Source organism: Rhinoderma darwinii, chromosome 4, assembly GCF_050947455.1.
Source record: "Rhinoderma darwinii isolate aRhiDar2 chromosome 4, aRhiDar2.hap1, whole genome shotgun sequence".
Taxonomy (NCBI): Eukaryota; Metazoa; Chordata; class Amphibia; order Anura; family Rhinodermatidae; genus Rhinoderma; species Rhinoderma darwinii.
In genome coordinates, this window is record NC_134690.1 from 259,804,989 (window position 1) to 259,818,260 (window position 13,272).

Below are 13,272 nucleotides of genomic sequence, written 5' to 3' on the forward strand. Positions count from 1 at the left end.
TCTCACTCAATTATAAGCCTCTGGTCTCGCAAGCTGACAGATTACTGACAAATTGGAAAATACCATATATATCCTGGCTAGGTAGATGTAACCTGATAAAAATGTTGGTAATTCCCAAGATAACCTACTTATTACAGAAAATGCCTATTCTCCTGCCGCAGCATTACTTTCAAAGCATTAACTCTAAACTATTAAGATATGTCTGGGACGGGAAAGGGCATAGGCTGGCGCATAAAACACTAACTAGACCCAAAATATTTGGGGGTCTTAACTTCACAGATATACAAGTTTTCTACCAGGCTATTCAGATGAGCAGAATACTGGATTGGTATAGGATGTCTCATTCTAAATTGTACGTAACTATAGAAGAAGAGATGTGTGGTAGGCCTTTGACCCAAGTGTTGCTACGATCAGTATTGCCTGACCTAAAAGATGCTCCTGCTAATATACTCACAAACGCGGTGATGGCTGTTTGGAAAAAACTGTCATCAAGAGAAGACGTCTGCCCCACTCCTACACTCCTAACAAAACTAGGTGATTTACTGGGTCTTAGAGAGGTGGGAGAGGGGACTCATATCTCAGCAAGTTCAGATTTGAAAGATGTGGCCTTAGGAGATATTCTACACACTGGCGATTTTCCTTCATTGGAGGAATTAAAAACAAAATATCCTCACACACGACTACACTACCTAGACTATATGCAACTACTCTCGAACTATAACTTTCTTGTTAAACATGGATTTGTCACAAGACCACTAACGTGGTTTGAGTCATTGCTGTCCTCGTCAATTCCAATACCAAAATCCCTCTCCTTGCTATGTAAGAAAATAATATCAATGGATGGGACAGATGTATTACCTCACATTGTGTCTTGGGAGAAAGAATTGAATGTTCAATTTACAAAAACTGAAATACAACATATTTATAAATCTAGTTGTGGGCCCTCTAGATGCATAAACCTACAAGAAACCTCATATAAATTAGTAAGTAGATGGTACAAAACGCCGGAATTACTTCATCGTATAGAACCTACGATATCCCCCCTATGCTGGAGATGTGGCCAACAAGTAGGCACATACGCACACATTTGGTGGGAATGTACACTCATAGAACCCTTCTGGAAGGAAGTGCAGCACATTCTGACAATGATTTGCCCCACAGCCCATACTCTATCGCTCACTTATCTACTTCTGAACTTACATTCTGACAGCCCTGCAAGATACCCTAAGGAGGAATTGTGGCCACAATTAGTGCTGGCTGGTAAGGCTCTGATCCCGCTGTGCTGGAGGAAGATAACTCCCCCTTCTATAGCCCAATGGTTGAATAAAGTAGCACAAATGTCAAGATTAGAGGAGCTGAGCTATTTAGCGTTAAGGAACTTAACTTAGGTGAATATTATAAAATCTGGCAACCTTGGCTGGCCTTTATTAATGATCCTAAGGGTTATATAGAATGTCTAGATGATTGAAATAAATGGCATATGCAGACCTCCTCTGGATTCAAGATAGAGATGTTGATTAATTAAAGCATTCAAAATATTAAGTACTCGCAAAAGTATAAAGCTAGTATAAGTAGTATACAGATGACCAGGGGCGTAACTAGGAAAGACTGGGCCCCATAGCAAACTTTTGACTGGGGCCCCCCCTCCCCTGGGTGTCACACAACCACCCCCCTTGTAGATAGTGCCTTTTTTACAGCCCCCCCTGTAGATAACGCCATACAGCCCCCCTCTGTAGATAGTGCCATACATCCCCCTGTAGAGAACGCCATACAGCCCCCCTGTAGAGAACGCCATACAGCCCCCCTGTAGAGAACGCCATACAGCCCCCCTGTAGATAACGCCATACAGCCCCCCTGTGGGGAACGCCATACAGCCCCCCCTGTAGATAATGCCATACAGCCCCCCCTGTAGGGAACGCCATACAGCCCCCCCTGTAGAGAACGCCATACAGCTCCCCCCTTGTAGAGAACGCCATACAGCTCCCCCCTGTAGAGAACGCCATACAGCTCCCCCCTGTAGAGAACGCCATACAGCTCCCCCCCTGTAGGGAACGCCATACAGCCACCCCCCCCCCTGTAGGGAACGCCATACAGCGTCCCCCCTCCCAAAAAAATGCGTCCTACAGTGTGTCCTACAAAATACATGTATCCCCTCTCCACAGGATCTCCACAGGATAGGGGATACATGAGTGAGCGCTGGCAGCGATAGGGAGAACGGGGGACTGAAAGTCCCCTGAACTTCTCCATGACAAACCTCTGACTTCCGGCGTCTGCGCAGCTCAATAAAAATGAAAGGATCGCTGGTCACCCATGGGCACAAGCGCGACCGGCGCTCCATTCATTTCTATGGAGCTGCCGACACAGACCCCGGAAGTCCGAGGTTTGTGATGGAGAACTTCAGGGGACTTTCAGTCCCCCGTTCTCCATATCAATGCCAGCGATCACACATGTATCCCCTGTCCTGTGGAGATCCTGTGGAGAGGGGATACATGTCTCTTGCTCTATTTTGCGCCTTCAGCACCAGACACCGTTTAGCCATTTTTAGCACGTGTTAGTTAAATGGCTATAACTTTTTTATTTGTTGGGCTAACGACGTGATTTTTGCGATGTTTTTTTCCGTAGATAATGCAGGTTTCTTTTTTTATCATTTTTATACACACCTTTTTTGCTATTTTAGAATTTTTATTCATAAAATTTGAAAATAATAGTAAAAAAATAAGCTTTTTTACATTTCAGCAATTTTTTTCTGGTAATGACATAATTTTACCCTAAAATAGACCTTTTATTTGTGATCGCCATTGTCTAATTTTTATATATTACATGTCTATATTAGGGTAATTGGGTCAGCGCTAGTGCTACAACAATGATTGGCGGGGGGAAAAGTTTTTTTTTCTGGGGTGGGTATTTTATGTGTATTTATTATTTAATTTTTTTTTGCACTTTACTTTATTATTTTTTTATTACTATGGTCTGTCCCCCAAAGGTCAAAGAAGACCTTTGGGGAACTTTATATATATTTTTTTCTTTCTTTTACACCATGTTTTTCCACTGTAACTGGAGCTGCACAGCAGCCCCAGTTACAGGGGAAATCAGCCCTCTCATAGTGACGATTGTCACTAATAGGGCTGTGCTGGGTCTAGTAAGACCCAGCAGCAGCCTGCCACTAACAGCACCCGGCTGCTGTCTCTATTCCTGCATTCAGCGCTGTGTACAAGTGATCAGAGAAGACAGAAACAGCGAAAGCTGCTTCTATCCTCTCCTCAGGGTCCCTGGCAGTCACTGACAGCCGGAGACCCGACATTCAGCTGCCTGATCGCGCGGGCAGCAAGTTAAAACCCGAGCCGTAGAAAGTCTATGGCTCGGGTTTTAAGGACCCTGACCGCTGGCCGTAAAAATACAGCCAGCGGTCGGGAACCAGTTAATGGCAGAGCGGGGAGATACCTCCCTGCTCTGCCGTAGTGTTCAGTGGCGTCCCGCTGTAGCAGCCATAGCGGCTGCTAGCGGAGCCTCCGGCCATGGTGGGGGCCCGTCCCGGAGGGCGATACGGGCCCCCTCATTCCGCGGGCCCCGTAGCAGCCGCTACTGCTGCTACGGCGGTAGTTACGCCACTGCAGATGACATAGCTTGATGTAATGGAGTTTATCTTTTACGCTAATTTGTTAGATTTTGTGGATTCCGACACACTGCATTGTTTTGTTCTCACCTGGTTAAGCTACTGTATAATTATTACAAAGTGAATAATCTTTACTGTACTGTATAAGGCCCCACGCACACGACCGTAAAAAACCTCCGTTTTTGCGGACCGTAATTGCGGTCCGCAAAAACGGAGCCATTCACTTTCATTGTACACTGACACCTTTCCGTAGCACTACGGAAGGGTGTCAGTGCCGTGGAAATGTTCCGGGAATTATGGAACATGTCCGTTCTTTCGCATTTTGCGGGCCGTGCTCCCATACTTTGTATGGGAGCACGGCCCGAAAATGCGGCTGTCAGTCAGTGGCCGGCCGTGCCCGCAATCGCGGGCCGTGATTGCGGACACGGTCGTGTGCATGGGGCCTAACATGTATGATGGAAAAATGGAAAATCCAATAAACAAAGTTTTGATAAAAAAAACAAAACTGCTGTATCCACGTGTCGGGGGAACACGCGTCAAGATCAAAAGGCAATCAAGGAACTCTCAGCACGGGACTTTTGAAAGTAGAGCATTGTTTTGTTATTTTATTACAAAAACAATTTATTTGACAATTATAGAGCTGGATAATCCTTTATCTGTCTCAAGGTTGGCTCCAAGATTAGTTGAAAGGGTTGTTGTGCGAGATTAAAATAGACATGGCTAATACCTTCAAAAACAGGGTCACACTGTGCAGCTTCACGCATTCACCGTCCCCCAAAAGCTACCCTGTTTAACCTCTCCTATTAGCGCTTGCTGCCCCACCAAGCAGCCAGGGCCTGTTTTAGACAAAGTGTGGCCCCAAATACTGAATTATTATGTCAAAAATGAAGTAAATTCAGAAGGCGATGTGCAGAGAACTGCATCACTGATTTCTAGCGCGTCCAGGAGTATTACAAGCACCAAAGCATATGTCCCTCCTCTCACGCAAAGAAATTATCTATATACATATACATTTATTATACCAGATTAAATATTATCTGCATACTGTTACTACTCACTATTATAAGACCAATATTACCAATAATAACACAATATAAAGTCCAAATAATACCGCCACACCATAACCACATAGTGACTGAATAATACCCTCATACTGTTACTGAATAATACGCCCATACTGTTACTGACTAATACCGCCACATCATAACCACATAGTGAGAGCATAATACCCCCATACCATTACTGAATAATACCGCCACACCATAACCACAGTGACTGAATAATACCCCCATACTCTTACTGAATAATATGCCCATACTCTTACTGAATAATACCGCCACACCATAACCACATAGTGACTGAATAATACCCCCATACTCTTACTGAATAATATGCCCATACTGTTACTGACTAATACCGCCACATCATAACCACATAGTGAGAGCAATACCCCCATACTGTTACTGAATAATACCTCCACACCATAACCACATAGTGAATAATACCCCCATACTGTTACTGAATAATACCGCCACACCATAACCACATAGTGACTGTATAATACCCCCATACTGTTACTGATTAATACCGCCACACCATAACCACATAGTGACTGAATAACACCCCGATACTGTTACTGAATAATACCGCCACACCATGACCACATAGTGACTGAATAATACCCCCATACTGTTACTGAACACAACTCACTATTATAAGACCAATTTTACCAATAACACAATACAAGTTTCAAATAATACCGCCACACCCTAACCACATAGTGACTGAATAATACCCCCATACTGTTACTGATTAATACTGCCACACCATAACCACATAGTGACTGAATAATACCCCCATACTGTTACTGAATAATACCGCCACAGCATGACCACATAGTGACTGAATAATACCCCCATACTGTTACTGAATAATACCGCCACACCATGACCACATAGTGACTGAATAATACCCCCATACTGTTACTGAATAATACCGCCACACCATGACCACATAGTGACTGAATAATACCCCCATACTGTTACTGAACACAACTCACTATTATAAGACCAATTTTACCAATAACACAATATAAGTTTCAAATAATACCGCCACACCCTAACCACATAGTGAATGAATACCTCCATACTGTTACTGAATAATACCCCCATACTTTTACTGAACACAACTCACTATTATAAGACCAATAATAACACAATACCCCCATACTATCACAGATTAATACCACCAAACCATAACTACAGTGACTAAGTAATACCCCCATACTGTTAATGAGTAATACCGCCACACCATAACCACATAGTGACTGAATAATACCCCCAAACTGTTACTGAATAATACTGCTACACTATAACCAAATAGTGACTGAATAATACCCTCATACTGTTACTGAATAATACCTCCACACCATAACCAACCACATAGTGACTGAACAATACCCTCATACTGTTACTGAATAATACCGCCACACCATAACCAACCACATAGTGACTGAATAATACCCTCATACTGTTACTGAATAATACCGCCACACCATAACCAACCATATAGTGACTGAATAATACCCTCATACTGTTACTGAATAATACCGCCACACCATAACCATATAGTGAGTGAATAATACCCCATACGGTTACTGAATAATACCGCCACACCATAACCAACCATATAGTGACTGAATAATACCCTCATACTGTTACTGAATAACACCTCCACACCATAACCACATAGTGAGTGAATAATACCCCATACGGTTACTGAATAATACCGCCACACCATAACCACATAGTGAGTGAATAATACCCCATACTGTTACTGAATAATACCGCCACTCCATAACCACAGTGACTGAATAATACCCCATACTGTTACTGAATAATACCCCCACACCATAACCACATAGTGACTGAATAATACCGCCATACCGTTACTGAACAAAAACCACTATGCAAAGACCAATATTACCACCATGTAGTGACCATATAGCGGAGGATGCCAGTTATACACACGAGCTCTGCAGACCATATAAGCGATTACAGCACATTTATATCCAGTGACTAACAGGTTATGTTTTCTCTAATTAGAGGGTAACATTTATTGAAAAACAAAATAGCAGAACAAACAGCGCTGCTAACATCAAAACTGAGTCCAGGGTATTAATAAAGATAATGACGGTTTTATTGAGGGCTAAATATGGCTACGTGTTTCGACACTGTACCAGTGTGTTCCTCAGGCCATTAGCTAATGGCCTGGACTCAGTTTTGATGTTAGCAGTGCTGTTTGTGGTTCAGCTATTTTGTTTTTCAAAAAATGTTATCCTGCAAACCTTGCAGTTATCTTGAGTATGGACCGGATCGGACCAAGCTGCAGCTTCATCTTATTACTATCCTACGCACACATCAGTGTTGTGCCTGAAGTTGCACAACCCCACTAGGTGTGTTTAATCACCTTTGCCCACCCGTTTAGCATCACTTTACTTTAGTGACTGGCACCAGGTGGTGCCGTGTTTTTCCTCCTTTTTCTTTTTAGGTTTTCTGATTAGGGTCATTCACTTTCACTTTTTTCTCCATCCATCCCAGACCACTGTGACAACTTATTCCAGCCACGTCTGGTCTCTGCAGAATTTGACGCACAGACATGTTGGTTTCTCACTTTTCCAGCATCCTCCCCACCTATACCCCATCCTCTAAACAAACTCCCTCTAAACAAACTCATAGTCCACAGTGCCCCAGATGGTAATGATGATCCTTTAGTGTTCAACACAATAAAATTGTAGTAACCATGCCCTATTTGTGCCCCCACACAGTAATAATGCCCCTCTTGTGCCCCCTGTAGATAGAGCCACATACAGCCCCAAGTAAATAGCGCTACACACAACCCCTAGCAGATAGCACCACACACACCTCTTGTAGGTAACGCCACACACAGCCCCTTTGTAGGTAGTGCCACACACAGACCCCTTGTAGATAGTGCCACACACAGACTCCTGTAGAAAGCGCCACACACAGACCCCTGTAGAAAGCACCACACACAGACTCCTGTAGAGTGCGCCACACACAACCCCCTTGTAGATAGTGCAACACACAGACCCCTGTATAGAGTGCCACACACAGACCCCTGTAGAGCGCCTCACACAGACCGCTTGTAGATAGTGCGACACACCCCCCCTTGTAGATAGTGCCACACACAGCTCCCTCTCTTGTATAGTGCCACACAGTCGCCCCTCTTGTAGATAGTGCAACACACAGACCCCTGTAGAGAGTGCCACACACAAACCCCTGTAGAGCGCCTCACACAGGCCGCTTGTAGATAGTGCGACACACACCCCCTTGTAGATAGTGCCACACACAGCCCCCTCTCTTGTATAGTGCCACACAGCTCCCTCCTGTGGAGTGCCACACAGTCCCCCCTCTTGTAGATAGTGCCGCACGAATAGAAAACATTTTTACTTACCTAGCCATTCCTGCGACGTACTGTGCTGCTCCACTGCCTCCAGACAAGACCCTTGCATAAGCCAGCGTGATCCAGTAACGTCATCACGCCGACCTGCGCAGGGATTCTGTCCCAGCGTCTTATAGGCTGCAGGCATAGGCTATAATATTCAATTGTATCTGCGTCCTTAGGATGCAGATACAATTGAATGCAGCAGTCGCTTGCATCGTGCCGGAAAATCGGTATTTACACTTTAAAAGTTAAATATTAGCAAGTGCCGCTGATATTGCATTATGTTCACACAGAGTTTTTTGCAGGCAGAAAATTCTGCCTGGAAAAATCTGCTCCGGTTTTTTTTAAGTGGTTTTGCACCACACGCGTTTTTTTGCCGCGATTTTAGACACGTTTTTTGCCGCTTTTTTGAAGGCATCAAAAACGCGTTTATTTCCGTCTCCCATTGATTTCATCGTCTGTAGCTCCTAAGTGCTAATCACTAAGTGGCAAATGTGAAGATTTTGTGGTGTTTTTTTTGTCACGCTATATGCAAAATTGTGGCAAAAAGTTCCAGAAAGCCGGATTGTATCAATATACTCTGAACCTTTTGGGTGGAAAAGGTGGCAACCCTACAGGTCGGCCATAAAGCCCGGGTATTGTCAGGAGCAATCACTCACCACTCCTGGCAGCTCTGCTTTAGGAAGTGTAAGCAGCCATTCATTCTCTGCTGTTACATGTCTTGTCCTGGCAGACGGGAGGAAATATGTTTTGTTATTTGAACCTTTTGTTTGGCCCTAGTTATGGAGGCACTCTGGCACAGTGAATTGAGGAGGCACACTCAGTAGTAGGGACACTGGCTCTGTTAATGGGGTAATTGGGCTTTCATTAAGGGGCGTGGTCAGTTTTATGTGGCACTTCTACAGTCTCCCTGAAATTAATTCTTGAAAATTGACATATAATAAATATGTGGTATGACCCCCATTCTTTCTAATGTAATTGCATTCACAAATTTCCCCCTATGAACCAGTTACATGGCGCAGAATGTAAGACCACCTCAAGACGGACTCTGTGGAAGCCACACGGATACCCCGGGCAGCAGGTGACAGGCCTCCTGAGCATGCTCACTCGCACACCTAGCGCCCACAGCCAATACGTATACAATCCTCCCACAGGAAATCCCTCGCTGCCGCCCCCCCCTCCTTTCCTCAATGGTTTCTTCTTTTCTGTAAAAGCCTAAATCAGGATTTCCTAATACAATAATTAGCAGGGGGAGATCTTTCCGCCAACCCGCCCTTCACGAGCACGACCTGCCCCCTGCCGCTTAGCCCGGGGAAGCGTCAGCAGCGAGGTCTGTACTGTGCCCCAATGGAGCCATGAGATGATTCATCAGCAGTGGGAGCCAGGGATGCTGCGCACTGAGACCTTCTATGAGAGGGGGCTGGGACATCAGTAAACCCTGGGCTTAGCCGTCTCTTCTGCTCAGCATCATCGTCCCTTCCACATCCAGTAAACATGGAAGAGATTCTGAAGAAGCTGCAGAAGGAAGCCACTGGCAATAAACACAAGGCTATCAAGGAGAACTGTGCATTGGCCATCGGTGAGTATCCTGTGATGCACCTGTCCTGGTGGAGAGATCATGGATGTGGATGCTGAGATCGCTTACATATGATGGCTGTCCCCTATAGCAAACACTGCCTCCATCAGGTGGATGCATTTACACTTCTCATGACAGCTCAGGATCCGTAGATGTCAGGTGTAGGCTACATCATGACAGATGAGTCCTGTGTGTATGTTGCTGTCTTGCAGATCATGTCCAGAAAGGCTGCCATACTCCATCTGTACATACTAAACTTTCCAAATAGTACAGTGCTGAGACAGTACAGGTCGGTGGCATTGATAGTCTTTGCATTTAAGGTGTCCTGGACCAATGGCAATCTGGTTTTATTGGAATCGCTCCTTTTCAATCCATGTTCCCACCATTGCTCAGCAAGTCTGTTTGCAGAATGTAGGCTGCTGTTTATGGCAGCATGTAGTCTTCCTAAGGTGCAGCAGGCGTAGACTGTCAGGAAGCCGGACAGATTGTGATGATCATGAAGCTGCTCTTCTGTTATCAGATTACTGACACTCCTAAGGAGACATTCTGGTAATAGATATGGAATGGGTTTATATAGGGCTGGGCTATTAATCGAAATTCAGCACAACTAATCAACGTCCTCTTTCGAATTTCGGTTTTATCCATTATTTTCTCCCGGTTTAAACTGTATCTGCATATTCAGGACGCAGATACAGTTTACTCCAATGGTAGAGCAGGGGACCCTAAGGAACACAGTTAGGTGAGTCTCTCTATATTATTATTTTTATCAGGCCCTATTTGGGGGCATTTATACTGTGTAGGGTGCAGCTATGGGGGCATTATAATGTGTGAGGGCAGTTATGGGGGGCATTATACTGTGTCAAGGGCAGTTATGGGAGACAATATATGGTGTGGAGGATAATTATTGGGGGCATTTTACTGTGTGGAGAGCAACTATAGGGGCATTATAATGTGTGGGGGCAGCTATGGAACATTATACTGTATGTGGCAATATACTGTGTGGTTTCAGTGTCAGAGGGTATATTATATACTGTCGTATACATCAGGCTCAGGGGATAAATATTAATTCAATGGTGTAGAATGCAAATAGGGGGCATGGCATGCAAAAATGGTGTGGTCTGAATAATCGCTCATGAATCGTAATCGAGGTTACATATTCAATCAATTGTGATTTTTGATTTAGGTCATAATTGCCCAGCCCTAGGTTTATATGCAATTCACTAGGACACAACATTGTCCGCTTTTCCTTGCACCTAAATAAAATGTTGACAACGTGTACTATATATTTAGTGACTTCAGATCCGATTAAGTCACATCTCTCTGCAAAGAGGTGCAATGTGGCTGTGGCACAAGGGGACACTTTACCGCTTCCTGACCCCCCCCCCCCCCTATAGCCAGTGATTACCTATTGACATACTGTCCTCCATTAGGACATAAACTACTGGCCAATCAGGGACTGCCATTATAGAGATCAGCCTGATATACTAAACAGTGCTCAAAGTGAGGCATCATGCACACGACCGTTCTGTTTTGCGAACCGCAAAATATGGATCCCAGTGGCTTCCATTTACTGTTCGTTTTTTTTATACGAACCCATACACTTGAATGGGTGAGACGGGCCGAAAACACAGGCAAGAATAGGACCTGTACTATAATTTGCGGAACACACACACACACACACACACACACACGGATCCGCAAGTAACGAATGTGTGCATGGCCCTATAGAAATGAATGGTCCAGTATTCTATTCGCAAAAAATGTGGATAGGACACTGAAGGAAACAACGGTCGTGTGCATGAGCCCTCAGTGCTACATATCACATTAGGCCCAATGCGGAAGCAATTTCCTCATCTTCAGATTGACTTTCTTCTGTCCCATGGAGGAGGATGTGATCTCTTCCCTCCCTGGATCTCTCTGTTTGCGGATCACTAATATCTTGTATCCATTCGATCACTATTATGTGTGATCTATATATAGAGGAATGCAGGGATATCATAGATAATATGATCCCTGCTACAACCAGCCCAAGCTGAATAAATAAAAATGTTACCCACAAATGTGCTAAGTGCTCTTCTTCCTACCAGCCACTGCATGTAGAAGGTGGTCAGACACTGGGTAGTGACATCACCGGTCTGTGCCCACCTGCTGCATAGGAAAGCACTCTATTTACAAGCATTAGCAGAGTCTATAGAGACTACTGCCTTCCTCATATTGCCCATGGAGGGAAGCTGCATCCATACTGGCATAAATGTTTATGGTGGGCGATTACCTTTATGGTGATGTTGTGGTCACTGTTAGGCCTTACTTACACGAGAGTGTTAAACGTCCGTGAGACGGCTGTTGAAACAACGGCCGTCCCACGGACCTTTGTAATTCAATGTGGCTGTTCACACAGCCGTTGTTTCAACGGACTGTGTGAAGGGTCCGTGAGAAAATAGGACATGTCCTATTTTTTCACGCATCCCTCCATAGACTCACCACTATGAGGGATGCCTGACATCGCGTCCCGCAGCGCAGAGCACGGATGCACCTCGGATGTGAAAAACTGCAGTTTTTCACGTCCAAGATGCGCCACGCTCGTGTAAATAAGGCCTTAGGGTAAGTTCACACGTAACGTAAATGCTGTGGATTTTCCGCAACTGATTTCACTGCGGAAAATCTGCAACCTAATACAGTAGCAGCAAATTGGATGAGATTTGAACAAATCTCATCCACACGCTGTGTATATGATGAACAGTAAAAATACTCAGGAATTGACCTGCGGTGCAGTTTTCTTAATCTGCATCATGTCAATTGTATTTGCGTAATCCGGGCTTTTGTGTTGCGGGTTTTCCCCATTGAATTCAATGGGGAGGTAAAACCCGCAACAAAATAGCAGATGTTGCATTTTTTGCAGTGGAAAAGCTGCGATTCTGCTGCAAAAAACGCAACTCAGGAAAAAAATAATCTCATACTTACTTTAAATTCTGTGTTTCTTCGTCCAAGCCGGCCTCCTGGAATGACGTTTCACCCCATGTGACTGCTGCAGTGGTCACATGGGTAGAGGGACGCGTCGCCATGGCTACATAAGTATGGAACAATTTGGTGTGGCTTTTCGGCCGGAATTCCCTGCGGCGGCCAGGGCGGATACGCTGTGTGCTTTCAGGCAGTGTATCTGCCCTGTGTGTGCCTACCCTTGTAGAGTGGATTTTTTTCTGCTTCATTAGAAGAAGGGTGAGCTGTCAAAGGGAGGAAAAAACCTGCACGTGAACAGAAAAGGCGGTCCGCATGATTATTTGGAGGGGGCTTTTTGTGGGCTTGAGTCCCAACAGGCTCCATAAGGTAAGGCATGTATGCCAAGTTGGTAAATATTAACATCGTAGTGGTGTAAACTTTGCTGTACGAGATACTGTAGTCAAATAGCAATTCCGAAGACTTTAGAAGGTAATCGTCATTTTTAGTTGAATATTTAATAATAATTTTTAGGACTAGAGCCATTTATTCCAGTAGATATACCTTAAAGGAGTCTGGCTGACTGACTGGTTCATTTTGTTGCCTCATGCACACAACTGTGGAGATGCATACTGACATTTTTCATATGGTGGTATACAGCAGGTTTTTGTTTTTTCTTTTTTTT

General features: G+C 44.4%; 1 protein-coding gene across 2 annotated transcripts in view; it reads left to right on the forward strand.

Annotated features, from left to right (window-relative positions):
• Positions 1-9,354: 9,354 nt before the first annotated feature.
• The window catches only part of ARFGEF3 (ARFGEF family member 3), a 98,259-nt gene continuing 94,341 nt past the window's right edge, over positions 9,355-13,272 (forward strand). For both annotated transcript variants that reach the window (XM_075862423.1, XM_075862424.1), the window contains exon 1: positions 9,355-9,656. In XM_075862423.1, the coding sequence (XP_075718538.1) occupies positions 9,572-9,656 (85 nt within the window). In that variant the 5' untranslated portion in view covers positions 9,355-9,571. The remainder of the gene's footprint in view (positions 9,657-13,272) is intronic.